Genomic DNA, 15,250 nt, shown 5'->3' with positions numbered 1-15,250 from the left:
AAACTAATTAATGAATCAAGCTATCTGGGTTATGGAAATGTATAAAATTGATAATTTCCAGATTAGTGTTATAATTGCGTGAGTTACAATTTTAATGAAAAAATTTCAGAATGTCACATACATCATCCCTCATCATCCATGGGGAATTCGTTCCAGGACCCCCCTCAGATACCAAGATCTGAGGATGCTCAAGTCCTTGTGTCATATTTGCATTTAACCCTTTGCGTATCCCCCCCATATACTTTAAATCATGTCTGGATTAACTTACCATACCTAATACAAGGTAAATGCTATGTAAATAGTTGTAAACACAGTGTAAATTCTATGTAAAGAGTTCCTGGTGTGCAGCAAATTCAAGTTTTCCTTTCTGGAACTTGCTGGAAATTTTTTTCTTCCTGTCGTTTGTTGAGTCTGGATGCAGAAACTGGATACTAAGAGCTAACACACACACACACTATATAGATATTTCAGAGTACACTGCCTTTTCCTAGTTTCCTCAATAAAATACCACAATGCTGGTCTTTCTAGTTTCTTTCTGAAGTCTCAGGACTTCAAAACAAGGTGGATACGAAATGTATAGTTTAGCTAAACAATGGCTGGGATTAGACTTTTCAACTATACTGAATGCTGTACTCCTGGTGCATCTAACCTCACAGCCACGAGATCTATTTCAGCAGTGGTGCACCCTGTCCAATACATGCAAGAGAAATGGGTTTTTAAAGAATATTCCCATCACCTAAAAAGCATGCCTAGGTAACACCTTTACAGGAGCACTAGGAATGTAACCATTGTAGAGCTGTGCAGTTTAATACAATTCTTTTCATCTGAACTCACTTCTCTCTATAGCCCTGGGGTGGGGAGTGTCTTTGCATAAAAACGGGGAAAAACATAAAAGTGCAAGGAGGGGCTTCCTTGGTGGCGCAGTGGTTGGGGGTCCGCCTGCCGATGCAGGGGACGCGGGTTCGTGCCCTGGTCTGCGAAGATCCCACATGCCGCGGAGCGGCTGGGCCCGTGAGCCATGGCCGCTGAGCCCGCGCGTCCGGAGCCTGTGCTCCACAACGGGAGAGGCCACAACGGTGAGAGGCCCACGTACCACAAAAAAAAAAAAAAAAGTGCAAGGAGGGTGATCAGCAAAGACCAGGCAAAAGTAGGACATAGATACAAGAAGAATACCGAAAGGTGATTTAAAAAATGAAATAAGAATTTAGAAAAATTTGGGACTTCCCTGGTGGTCCAGTGGTTGAGACCCCATGCTTGCACTGCAGGCAGCGTGGGTCTGATCCCTGGTTGGGGAACTAAGATCCTACGTGCTGCGCAGCCAAAGAAAATTGTATATAAATTTATACGTAGAAGAGCATATATGTAAGAATTTAGAAAATTTTAATATTTCATGCAGTTTCATAGCATAATACTGTACAAACCCCTAAAGTTATTTTGACGTTCTAAAGCTTTACTAAGTAGGATCAGAAGAAAACTGATGGAATCCATACCACTTCCCTCCATCCTCTGCTCACCTGCTCACCTGCAGATGATGTTCCTTTCCAACAAAGTCTGGGATTTCCAGGCCTGACCGCTCCCTCCTGGTACAGAAGAGCCTTGCTACTGGGCTGGAAAATGGTAGAAACAATGAGGTTCACATTCAATCAGGACCAAATTAAAACGAAATTGGGAAACAGTCATCTGAGCTCCCCGAGAGCCAGCCCCAGGCGGAATCTAACTCCATCAGCCCCGCTGCTCCACCACCCAGTCTGTGCCTTGACTCATGTCCCCGTTATTTGCTTCCCTTGGGCCAAACTATATGTCTTAGCGAAAACACGATTTTTCTCACTTGAACAAAGCCAAATTTCTTGAGGACTGACCCAAACTTCTAGGTTACATGAGGTGATTAAAAAAAAAAAAAAAACCCTCCAATGATTTCCATTTATTGGGGGGGGGGTTGGTTGCTCTGTGACCATAGCATTTGCCAGCATTACCCAGCAGATGTGCCAGGGGGACGGTATAAACTTAGGAAAACAAACTGGATCAAAGTGTCATAACTGCTCATGTATCCATAGACTGTTTATATAGAGTAATAAATTTAAAAATAAAACAAGATTCTTCTGGCTTGTTTCTCCTGTGTCATTAAAATCATTTCTCCCGGACTTCCCTGGTGGTGCAGTGGTTAAGAATCCACCTGCCAGTGCAGGGGACATGGGTTTGAGCCCTGGTCCGGGAAGATCCCACATGCCGCGGAGCAACTAAACCCGTGCGCCACAACTACGGAGCCTGTGCACCACAACTACTGAAGCCCACGTGCCTAGAGCCTGTGCTCTGCAACGAGAAGCCACCGCAATGAGAAGCCCTCACACTGCAACGAAGAGTAGCCCCCGCTCGCCGCAACTAGAGAAAGCCCGCATGCAACAACGAAGACCCGACACAGCCAAAAATAAATAAATTTAAAAAAAATTTTTCTCCCACAAAATGACCTGAAAAAAAAAGACAAACTAATTGTTAGAAAACAGGAAGTAATAGTACATATTTTTGTAAAGGAAGAACAAAGGTTTCAGTTACAAAGAAAATAATTTACTGGGCTAGAATCACTGATCAGGAAACCTAAAAAATATTCAAGACCTGAATTTGTATATTCGGCCTATAAAACTTTCTACAACTAGTATTTCATTGTGCCTCAGCCCAGAGCAGCACCACACTGTTAAGAAATGAAAATTCCTGGGCCTTTAGACCACAGATTGGGGGCCCAGCAGTCTTTGTTCTGATCCAAGAGATTCTGCTGCACCTTCAAAGTATGAGAACCAACATTTTAAATAAGATTTCTAAAAGGGGAAACTGTCAAGTTACTTCCTTCTACTAGAATTATATATATATTTGGCATTTTATTTAACTTTCATAAAGTTAATCTCTTCCTGGAATGAACAGTTCCTTTTCACTGACCAGAAAATAAGATCTGGAATGAAGAGCAGTTATTTAACTAGAAAACAAAACAAAACAAACAAAAAACCCGGTATACTGTTAACCACAGCTTCACCAGCAGCACAATTCACCTATGTACATTAAGGGTTTTTTTTCCATATTCGTATATTTTGAGATTATTTCTTCAAATTTTATTTAAGTAAGGAACCTACTTAACAAAACACTTGGAAAATTTAATACCAACAAAATGTCCAAAGAATATAAAGTGATTCTCTGTAAACCTATTTCAAAGGGCAATTATAATTTCATCTGTAAAAACCATAATTACCTGGAGAGCTTTTAAAAATAAAGCATGATAAAGTAAAAGGGCGGGGGGCGGAGTTCCTTGGCGGCCCAGTGGTGAGGACTCAGCGCTTTCACTGCCAGGGCCTGGGTTCAAGCCCTGGTCGGGAAACTGAGATCCCATAAGCTGTGCAGCGTGGCCAAAATTTTAAAAATAAACTGTTGGATCCCACCCCCCACACACAAACACACACCCACCCCTGAAGATTTTATTGTTCAGTAGACCAAGTATGTACCTGGGAATCTGCATTTTCAACAAGTTTCCAGGTGACAGTGATGCGGATCCAGGGACCAGCTTTGAGAACCATGACCCAACGTTAATTTTCTAGAGCTGGATAATAGCGTGAGAAACAGCTGTCACATTTTTGTGCCCATGAGACGTCAGATACTTTGAAAAGGTGACATTTCCCAAAGGTATGGTACCTATCAGTGCTTCTCAGTGTGGACGCAAATACCCTGGAAACATGTTAAACTGCGCGGTGTGATTCCATCAGCCTGTGTGTACTGAGATTCTCATCTTGCGAGCAGCTCTCAGGAAAGGCTGATGCTCCTGGTTCCCAGGACCACAGCTGTAACAAGAATAGATTAGAATCACCATGTAAGGGGCTGGGGGGGTTAGGGAAGAAATATACTTAAAATAATACTTTTTGCATCTATTAGGGTGACAACATACCATCATCACAGTTCTATCATACAGATCACATAGCGTAAATGATTCTAAAGAATTTTATGTATTTAAAAAATAATGGAAAAAACTTAATGAAAAACTGTTACCCTCGAAAAAGGTGGAAAGCAGCAAGGGAGAGAAATGGAGCTAGTGTCCCTAGCTTGAATCTGAATTTATGATATTAAACCATTTTAAGATTACACACTTTCCAAAGGACCATAAGACTAAAATTTTAGGCTTGGAATCACTAAAAAACGAGGGATTTTTTTCTCCTTCGTACGTAAGACCTGTGTAACACGTCATTTCTCTTCCCAGTCCAGTTTTGCCTGAAGACAAATCAGTATACACATTACTACCAGTGGGGAAAGACAAGGGCAATTTGGAGCTAAAAATACCCTCCAATCTTCCTCAAAGAAAAGGGCAGTGACGCTGGGAGTCGCATAAGAAGACAGGCAGAGAAGCAGAGGTTTCAGCTTTGCCATGAACCATGCAGTGTTACTCCACGGACTCTGACACGGGGACCAGGAGAAAGGACGGGGGGAGCTGTCACAACAGGTGCTGCTGACCTGAAGGGAGACTCCAGCGCTTCCTGTCTCTCGACTTCGGTTCACCCCGGAAACCAAATTTCAGGTAGCTTCATCCATGTTTTCTTTTCTCCTAGGATTACAATAAAATCAGACTTAGCCCCTTAAAAACAAGTTTCAACGATCAATTAAAAAACACAAGCGATAACTCACTTCCTACAGTCCGTCATAGGAATCAAGTTCCCTTAAGATGCCGTTTAGTCTTTACCTCATCTGATTATGTCCATTCAGTAAGGATTTTCCTTTCAATTCATTTCCTCGAAGAACATCAACTGACTTAAAATTCAGCTCAATTTTGTTTCAGCATCAGAGTAAACACTTAAATCCACGACGCTGAAAAGTCTCCCTTTTTTATTTTCCATAGGTCCTCTCGTCTGGACTGCTGGCCCCTCAGCACACCACAGCCCAAGACCCTTATAATCCAAAATCCTACATAGGATCCTGATTCCTACACTATTCCTACACTACAAAATTTTATTCTGCTTGTACCAAGGCAGGGCACACAAACGTGTCTGCTGTGCTCCATCAGAAGATGACCTGCTTACCTACCCAGAGAGCAGGCACTCCACATTTTCTGCTGAGGTCCAGGTTTATGTTTATTGTTACCTCATGCCTATGAAATGTGTTTTGTAATATACCTGAAATATCAGCGCAGTAGTACACAATTACAACTGAGAAATAAATACCCAGCTTTGGGCTCAATTTTTTTTTTTTTTTTTTTTTTTGCGGTACGCGGGCCTCTCACTCTTGTGGCCTCTCCCGTTGTGGAGCACAGGCTCCGGACGCGCAGGCTCAGCGGCCATGGCTCCCGGGCCCAGCCGCTCCACGGCACGCGGGATCCTCCCGAACTGGGGCACGAACCTGCGTCCCCTGCATCGGCAGGCGGACCCCCAACCACTGCGCCACCAGGGAAGCCCAGGCTCAATATTTTTAAAGTGAGGGTACATGACCCAAAGATACTGGAAATAATTATCCTAAATTGGTAGTTTTCTAAACTCATTTGGGTCTCAAATTCACCTGAGAATTGGATGAAGTATGACCCACCCCACGCCAAAAAGTGCGTGCAAGAATTATGTACACAAAATTCTGCATGTGAATTAATCAGACTCATAGATTCCACTAATACGCCACAATGATCCAATAGGATCCATGGTCCCACTTTAAAAACCTTAAATATTTTTTCAAGCAAAGCATGCCAAAATCAAAAATTATCTCGCATATTATTTCCATCTGCAACTAGCATTCTTACGCTGTTTTTGTAACTGTATCACTTATATATACTTTGCCTTTGGTAAAGTTATGGATGACAAGAAGAATGGAAACAAAAATCAAACTGGACAACTGGATTACTTAATTCTTAATGACACCAGGACTACTAAAAATTTTAATTGTCTTCTCAACTTTTCAAAAATGTGAATCTGAAAGTTTTACAAAGCACTAACTACACTGAAACCTAGAAAGGTAATCTCCAGAATTGAGGAACTTCTAGTTGCCAATAGTCTTTAAAAGGGTAGCTTATCTTAATCCTTTAATTTAATAGTAAAAAACAATCACCAGAGTTCTGTTTAAAGAGGTGGTATTATAACTAAGTAGCCAGGTTTATTGTGCACTGGGTTGTAACCAGCTCTAATAGACGGTTACGGATGCGCTGATACACACCCATTCAGCGACGCTCGCAATATGGAGTTAAGAATCTGGGAAGGCCTAGAAAGTTGATGCACTTTCATATTTCCTGACCCTGAAGAACACCCAAATATGAAATTCAACCAACAATTGCATTTAAAGAAAAGGGTTCCTTTTTTCAGCTGTGCCACACAGCTTGCAGGACCTTAGTTCCCCAATCAGGGATCGAACCCAGGCCCGACAGTGAAAGTGCCAAGTCCTAAACACTGGACTGCCAGGGAATTCCTTAAGAAAAGGACTTCAACTGAAATCTTAAGCCATAACTGTAACAAAACTATGTGGCAAAAGTAGTCTGTTTTAAATTAATTTTAGGATAAAACCGGGTAAGAACTGTGTGAGTTAATGTTTGATTTTACCCTCTCATGCCAACACATCTGAAGTAGTTGGTAAAAATGAAAAAAGAAAAGGCTCCTCCAACCACACCCTAAGCTTTTTTTCATATAGTCACAAATGTGAAAGGCCAATACCACAGGCACTTTTCTGATGACTTTTCTGAAAGAATAAAACATCAAAAGAACAGAAGGCACATTCTTAATGGTCAACTACGTACCAATGTACCTAATATCTCATTTTCCACTGAGTACACACGTCAGTAATTAACGAACTACATAGTCTGTATTATGTAATATAAATTATATATAAATAATAGAAGTACACTCTAAGAAATAACTATGAAAGATAAATAAATACTACATAATTCAACAAATATGGAGGCTGAGGAATACTCTACAAAAGCTCTTCCAATTACAACACATGAATTGTAAAAACCCAAGAAACAGGATTTTAATAATGACTCAAATTGAAAACTACCTTGCCAGAAATCGGCCTAAAAGGTAATGATCTCCTCTGGTGCAGACTCCCTTGATATCAAACCATATAAAGGAACCACATTCTTTATTAGCTTGCTCTGCGGCAGGGCCTCCTTCTGAGAAACAAGTTCTGAAATTTGTAGGTATGGAGGAGGGGACGTCCACATGATCAAAGTCACCATCCGAGATCTTTCAACACACAACAGTGTTCACAACTGAATGTGACCCTCTGCCTTGATGGCAAAGACACAGACCACGATACCGGCTGCTAAAATAATAAATAAACCAAATGCTATTATTACTACAGGCAATTCACAACAGCCAAAATATGCAGTATACTCTTCACTGAAATAATTTTATTCTTCTGTTACCTAACAGATTCTCTTTAAGCAACAAAGAATGTATCTTCAAAGAATATAGAGAAATAGTTTGTGACTAAGAGAACAATGTATCAAAAAGATTAAGGCCAAAAATTCAAGTCATCATTTCCCAAGGAAACTTGAAAAAATACCCATGAAAGCTGTAAACCTGTAAAACCCATGCTAATACAACTACAAGTTCTTCCTGCTTTTTGATGTAATACAATGTAATACAACTTCAACTGATGAACAAATAAGAAAATATTGGGGCTTCCCTGGTGGCGCAGTGGTTGAGAGTCCGCCTGCCGATGCAGGGGACACGGGTTCGTGCCCCGGTCTGGGAAGATCCCACATGCCGCAGAGCGGCTGGGCCCGTGAGCCATGGCCACGGAGCCTGTGAGTCCGGAGCCTGTGCTCCGTAACGGGAGAAGCCACAACAGTGAGAGGCCCGTGTACCGCAAAAAAAAAATAAAAAATAAAAAAATATATATATATATTATATATACTTCCAATTGACTTAATTAATTAGAAGGCAAATTTTCTCAACATGTTTAATTTTCTCATGACTCTTTTGGGTTGAAAATTTGCAATAAAAATAACAAACTAAGGGCTTTGATTTTCTGTCAAATCCATGGATCTTCCACCCAAGTTATCACAAGTTGCCAGATATCACAAGTTCAATTATGTAATAAATAACTTCCGTCTTTCAGCGGGTATTATACAAAAATCCATAATATGAACATTCAATTTTGGATTCCCAATATCATCTGGCTTTTCAGAATTCTAAAAAAGCTACCTAATCTTTTTTTTAAAATATCATAGGTTATATACATAGATCGGTGAGTCTTACATCAGCCAGTAATGAAACCACACAACCTAGTTATAAACAGCAATTAAGAGCACGGTGAGTAAGAGAAGGGCAAATGTACTTCACAAGAAAAGGTCTCTGAATGGCCAAAAGTATATGAAAAGGTATTCAACATCAGAAGGTACAGAGAAATGTAAATTAAACCACAGTGATATGCCTCCACACACAATAATGGCGAAGACTGACATGACTGACAACACTGACGCTGGCAACGATCCATCACTGCTCAAGGGGTACGAGGCTGAGCTGACTATGGAAAATTGCTTGGCAGTTTCTAAGAAACATACACATACCCTACACTCAGCAACTCCACTCCTAGATATTTTCCCCATGAAAAATGAAAAGTGTGATTTGTAGAAGAATGTTCATAGCCGATTTATTCTTAATAACCCCAAACTGGAAACTGCTCCAAGAATATATCAACAGGAGACTCAACAAAGTGTGGCATGTTCACTCAGTGGTAGTAAGACACATGCAACAACATACGTGAATCTCAAACACACTATGTCCAGTGAAAAAGACCAGAGGCAAAAGTGTATACATTGTAAGATTCTATTAGTATGAAGTTCAGAAACGAAAACTAACATATGATCAAAACAGACCAATTGTTGCCCCGACACAGGATGGATGGACTGGAAAAGAGCACACAAGTTCTGAAGTTTATGAAAACTGAGGCTGTCGGTTTGTTTTGCCAAACAAAACTCACAAATTTTGCATAACAGGCAAGTCCAAATTTTTAAAAAGCAAAATTTTAAGTATTTTTAAATTAAAGAATCAGAAAAGAATTTATTTTAAAGTTCACGTAGCAACTCAAAATTAAGAAATAAGTACTTAGGGCTTCCCTGGTGGAGCAGTGGTTAAGAACCCGCCTGCCAATGCAGGGGACACGGGTTTGAGCCCTGGTCCGGGAAGATCCCACATGCCGCAGAGCAACTAAGCCCATGCGCCACGACTACTGAGCCTGCGCTCTAGAGCCCGCAAGCCACAACTACTGAAGCCCATGAGCCTAGAGCCCGTGCTCCGCAACAAGAGAAGCCACCGCAATGAGAAGCCCACGCACCACAACAAAGAGTAGCCACCGCTCACCGCAACTAGAGAAAGCCCGTGGGCAGCAATGAAGACCCAAGGCAACCAAAAATAAATTAATTAAAAAAAAATAAGTATGTAAAATAAGGTCATGTGCAAGTAAATAGGTAAGAATCATCTATCACTGATAAATATTACATAACACTGAAATCTGGAAAATACTGAAGAAACAAAGACTGAAACCTTTTCTTTTTAGGCACAAGGCACATTTATTTTTTAAAAGTTTCTTCAGCTTTGGGACTTTACTGTTGGTCCAGTGGTTAAGACTCTGTGCTTCCACTGCATGGGGGCACGGGTTCAATCCCTGGTCAGGGAAATAAGATGCCACATGCTGCACGGTGCAGCCAAAAAAAAAAAAAAATTCAGCTTTATTGAGGGCAACTAAAATTTTCAGGAGAATAATTTGCTGATACTGCATGCCATCTTTTTCCTCAAAGGTCATAGATAACATTTACTGTAGTTATCAACATAAAGTTCGGCAAAGACTCATATAAAATCTAATAAAGTACAAATTGATAATTTTATGAAACATAATTAGTGCCTCTAAGAAAAGTTAACATTAACTCAGTTTCAAAGGCCCAGACCTGTATCTATTTGCCATATCTGCAAGGCAACTGTGATGAGAGAAAAAAGGCCTTGGAAGTGAAAGATACCACTGAAAATTTTCAAACTGAATTTTGTCCCCAAATTCCTACAAAGGCATTTCAAGTTAAACAAACAAACAGAAAGTAAAACTGTTCAAAAGGAAAAAACCCCGGCAGCATTATCTGTCTTGCGGATCACCTGAGATTTCTCAAGTGCCCTGCCCAAAAGAGTCAAAGAAAACCTGCCTCTGTGGTCGCATAACGAGGTTACGTTCTAAAAACAAGTTCAACTACATCAACAAAAAACTGCATTTTTTTTTTTTTTTTTTTTGGTACGCAGGCCTCTCACTGTTGTGGCCTCTCCCGTTGCGGAGCACAGGCTCTGGAAGCGCAGGCCCAGCAGCCACGGCCCACGGGCCCAGCCGCTCCGCGGCATGTGGGATCTTCCTGGACCGGGGCACGAACCCGTGTCCCCTGAATCGGCAGGCGGACCCTCAACCACTGCGCCACCAGGGAAGCCCAAAAAAACTGCATTTTTAGTTCAAGATGACATGATCATTATGAACTTACATGTTCAGCGTCCACGGTTTTCTGTAAAAGTTCAATATTCCAAGTAAGTTACTGCCACATCAAAGAATCCCACAGTAGTTATTTCACAAATTAACCATGTTCATATATAATGAAAATGAACTAGAATGAATTACCAGATGATAATTTGACAATTATCAGAGTTATTTTGGATAATAAGTTTATTTTTCAACATATACTTAAAACCACTTAAAAACAGCATCTACTGTTACTTACTTTGAAGATACCATGTAAATCAACAAACTAGGAAAAACATTTCTGGCAGAATCCATTATGCATTCATATGTAGTAAATAACATCACAATGTTGTACTGGCGATAAACTACTCAAACACCAAACAAGTTTAATATGAGTTGATCACCTATTTAAATGTACTTAAATACAGGGTAAAAAACAGGTGCTGCGCTGTCAGTGGTGAGGCCAGGATGCTCTTTTACACCCTGGGCACCTTCTGCCAAGCCCTCCTTGCTGGGAACTGCTTCTGAGTTAGTGTGTCCTAAATGGTATTTACATGAAAATACACTGACGTGGTTAAACATTTTAATGCTTTGTTCTGAACACAAGATGCCAACATTTCATCTAAAAAAAGGGACTGAGGGCTTCCCTGGTGGCGCAGTGGTTGAGAGTCCGCCTGCCAATGCAGGGGACACGGGTTCGTGCCCCGGTCCGGGAAGATCCCACATGCCGCGGAGCGGCTGGGCCCGTGAGCCATGGCCGCTGGGCCTGCGCGTCCGGAGCCTGTGCTCCGCAACGGGAGAGGCCACAGCAGTGAGAGGCCCGCGTACAATCAATCAATCAATCAATCAATCAATCAATATTTTAAAAGGGACTGAAAAGTCTAAAAACGGAAGGGAGAGTTTAAAAAAAAATCTTGTGTCATATTTTTTAAATGCACAGAATTTCCTGGTTACTGATTTACCAGAGTTTGAGAAATTAAGACTGTGCAAACCAGATTAACAGAAAACACAAAAACAAGGCATAAAAACCCCATAAAATACAGTCATAAATCTCACTTCTTAACTTTCTGTGTCTCTACATCATTTGAACACGCAATACACCCGCCTCAGCAAAGCTCGGAGGCTGCCCCCTGTCCCACTGCTTGGCCGGGGACCCCGAGCCCCCTCCTCAAAGCCAGACAGGACCTCCCAAGTGGTGTGGGTGCCTCAGAGCCCCCTCGACTCCCTTTTTTTTAGACCATATATGCTACTTCCCGCTTTCAGTCACCACGAAGGCTTACGAGAACACTCATCTTTGACAAAAAAACTGTGTGATATTAAAGAATCTCACTGTGACTTAACTCCAGTGTGAGCCTGGAAAAGCTGCCTGTTCAGGATTCAACCAAATGCAGTGAGCACGTGCAACGAGAGCCCCTACGCCTTAGGGTATTCACAGCAGCATCCCTCAATACGGTGGTTCAGAATCACTGAATTCTAACAGAAACAAATGGAATTCAACTGAAACTGTTCACATACTAATGCATGAGCAGTCCTACTGCAGTAAAGCAAAAAAGCGTAGGCAGGCGTTTAAACAGACTCCCCAGAAATAAGTCTGGAATCAAAGGCACAAAATATAAAAGAGCCTGCGCGCAGCAACGAAGACCCAACACGGCCAAATATAGGAAGGAAGGAAGGAGGGAAGGAGGGAGGGAGGGAGGGAGGGAGGAAGCTGAAATAACTCTGCAGCTCTGACCACTGTAAATCAGTGTGTGTGTGTGTGATCATCTAGCTATATCCAAATGACTGAAAAATAGGAAACTTAAATGGTATCTAAGTTGAAAAATCAGACTCAAGTTTCTCCTTCCGTTTCCTGGCTACAGTTCAGTGGGGCCCATAGGTAACCTCCCTGTGTGTCTCAGGGGGCACCTGCCCCGAGCTGCCCTGAGCATTAAACAGACGCCTTTTATTTATGATCATCAATGCGGTGCCCACCTCCTCTCCCTCCTCTTCCGTATCCCGGTCATTAATAGCCTTGGTGGACCAAGCCCAGCTACCGTCCACCTCTCTGGACTGGTCTGAATGGTCTGCCTGCCCCCTGGGGTCTCCTTCAGTCAAGTCCCCGGGAGCAGCCAGAAGTCTTTTCTGAACCATAAACCAGGTCGCATCACTGCCCAGCCCAAGCCTTTCCTACGGCTTCGCATTTCATCAAGTGAACCTTGTGGCCTTGGCACATGCTGCTCTAGTCTTGTGTTCTCAATGGGCCAGAACGGCCCCTAGAGGGAGAAAATGAGTTAGATGGCAAAAATCTTAACTCATTTTATGTGTAAAGCACAAACACAGTATATAAACAGCTATTCGTGGTGCTGAAGTTTCACTGAATGGGAGGGTTGGGGATCTCGATCAGACAAAAATGGGAAAAAAAGAGGGCTTGAGAACACCCTTGGGCTGGTTCACTCCATTCCAGCCACAATCCCTTCCTTGCTAAATGGTACGCCCTCAGCTTGAACTGGGCTCACCTTCAAGTCCAACTTTCCAAGTCTCCTCCTCCTGTCACTCACATCAGCTCAGAAGCCGCCTCCTGCCCAGGGAGGCCTCCCCAGCTGTCTGAGCTAAAATGGACAAATCTGTCTCCCCAGCCCAGTGATGTGCACTCCTGTGTGCACGGTCCTGGCCCGGCCACACCACGTGCTGGAGAACACTGCTCACCTGCTCTGACACCCACGACGCATGAGCAAACAAAACCACCGTTCCTCTCGGGTCACACCTTGGAGAGAGAACACTTCACAATGACAATGGATACTGGAAAAAGTGACCTGTGACCAAGGGGATTCCAATTTTTCAAACAGCAAACTGTACTCATTCAGTCCTTGGGTGTACAAAGTACACATAATTACTATCTTAAGAGACAGAAACTTTTTAATTAAAAAAATCGTTGCATTTTGCTATGAAGTGTTCAAATATATATAATAATTCACTGAATAACAAACCATAATTCTTTGGGAATGAACACAAGTATTTTTTAAGATTTTATTAATTCTAGGTAAAGCTAACTTAAAATACAGCTTAGAGACTCCACCTTTTTGGTGTGTAAATGAAGTATCTCCCCCTCCAGTATTTCCAAGTAATACAAGATTTAAAATTCAAAGTGAAATTTTAATATGAACAGCAAAGGGGAGGGGAAGGATTCTTCTAAAAGACAGACTTTTCAATTCTTCCTATTCTTGATATTTAAGAAAGGAACTTCAAGTCAGGCACACCAGTGTTAATAGTATTCATTCCCATGCTGAAGAACTGTAGAATTTTTTTTAAATGAAGATTTCTGAATTTGAGTCAAATGCCCTCCTCTATCACAAAGAATACACTGAGCCATTATTAAACTCACGCGGTACCTCTAGTAAGGGAAACTGTTAATATTCACCACGTCATTTAAAACTCTTACAGGTAACTCTCCCCAGGACATTAACACAGTTTATTTAATGAAATAGGCATCTACTTATGTAACCTAATATTTGAAACACAAGAGTTCTTGCAATTCTCATTAGCCAACTTTAGGCTTCTTCAAGGCTCTCCCCAGTTCACGCGTGTAACTTCTATTCCTAAACTCTTACTACTACCTGCAATGAGGCCATCAGTTCTTATCCACATCTGACCTTTACTGCCTTTATGCCCTTGGCTGGGGACCGGTGGGAATAACGTTAAGTTCTCACTGTCCACAGTAAGGACAGGCAGCACAGCATCTACAAAACATTAAATGGACTTCCCTGGTGGCGCAGTGGTTAAGAATCGCCTGCCAATGCAGGGGACACGGGTTCGAGCCCTGGTCTGGGAAGATCCCACATGCCGTGGAGCAACTAAGCCTGTGTGCCACAACAACTGAGCCTGCACTCTAGAGCCCACGAGCCACAACTACTGAGGCCACATGCCACAACCACTGAAGCCCGCGCGCCTAGAGCCCGTGCTCCGCAACGAGAGGCCACCGCAGTGAGAAGCCCGCGCATAACGAAGAGTAGCCCCCGCTCGCCGCAACTAGAGAAAAGCCTGACAACGAAGGCCCAGCGCAGCCAAAAATAAATAAATTTTAAAAATAAAAAACATTAAAACACACATACCCAATGACCAAGTGATTCAACTAGTAGAAATTTTATGCTATAGACATATTCACACACATGCTGTATCCCATGTATCCAACAACATGCTATAAAGCATATAACGGGGAAAAACAAAGTATCAATGAGGGCTTCCCTGGTGGCGCAGTGGTTGAGAGTCCGCCTGCCGATGCAGGGGACACGGGTTCGTGCCCCGGTCTGGGAGGATCCCACATGCCGCGGAGCGGCTGGGCCCGTGAGCCATGGCCGCTGGACCTGCGCGTCCGGAGCCTGTGCTCCGCAACGGGAGAGGCCACAGCGGTGAGAGGCCTGCGTACCACAAAAAAAAAAAAAAAAAAAAAGAAAAGTATCAATGAAACACTGTCCCCAGAAGATCTGGTAAACATACCTAACAATGGCCTACCAGCAAGTGTAAGGAGAGAGAGGGATCTCTCTTATACTCACTGATTTAGAACAATATCCAAAACAGAATATTGTGAGGCAAATGGTAAAGTGTATACAGTGTGCTTACATATGTATTAAGAATGTATACAAATATGCCTGGGAATGCACAGAAACTTCCGGAAGGATACATAAGAAATTAGTAACCACAGCTGACCCTGGATAGAGAAGCTGGGTGATGCGCAGACAGCACAAAGAAATTTTCACTGTGTACCATCTTTCATTTCCACGTTGGTGTACCAGATGCATATTATTCAAAACACTCAAAAATATATTGAATTAGTTTATGC

The 15,250-nt window shown here is 42.2% G+C and overlaps 1 protein-coding gene across 2 annotated transcripts in view; it reads right to left on the bottom strand.

Annotated features, from left to right (window-relative positions):
- Nucleotides 1-3,777: 3,777 nt before the first annotated feature.
- PSPC1 (paraspeckle component 1) overlaps nt 3,778-15,250 on the bottom strand; it is a gene marked incomplete at its 5' end in the record, with an annotated part of 86,627 nt that continues 75,154 nt past the window's right edge. The window contains 2 exons of one of the 2 annotated variants that reach the window (XR_013811313.1): nt 3,778-3,818; nt 4,483-4,573. Coding sequence is in view for 1 of the 2 variants with exons in the window: in XM_079721609.1 (XP_079577735.1) it covers nt 4,553-4,573 (21 nt within the window). Of the gene's footprint in view, nt 3,819-4,440; nt 4,574-15,250 lie in introns of those variants that run through there. The other variant, XM_079721609.1, reaches the window with a different exon arrangement.

Source organism: Hyperoodon ampullatus (genome assembly GCF_949752795.1).
Source record: "Hyperoodon ampullatus genome assembly, chromosome: 16".
Classification (NCBI taxonomy): domain Eukaryota; kingdom Metazoa; phylum Chordata; class Mammalia; order Artiodactyla; family Ziphiidae; genus Hyperoodon; species Hyperoodon ampullatus.
The sequence above is the reverse complement of the archived record's forward strand: the minus strand, read 5'-3'. Positions and strand labels throughout refer to the sequence as shown.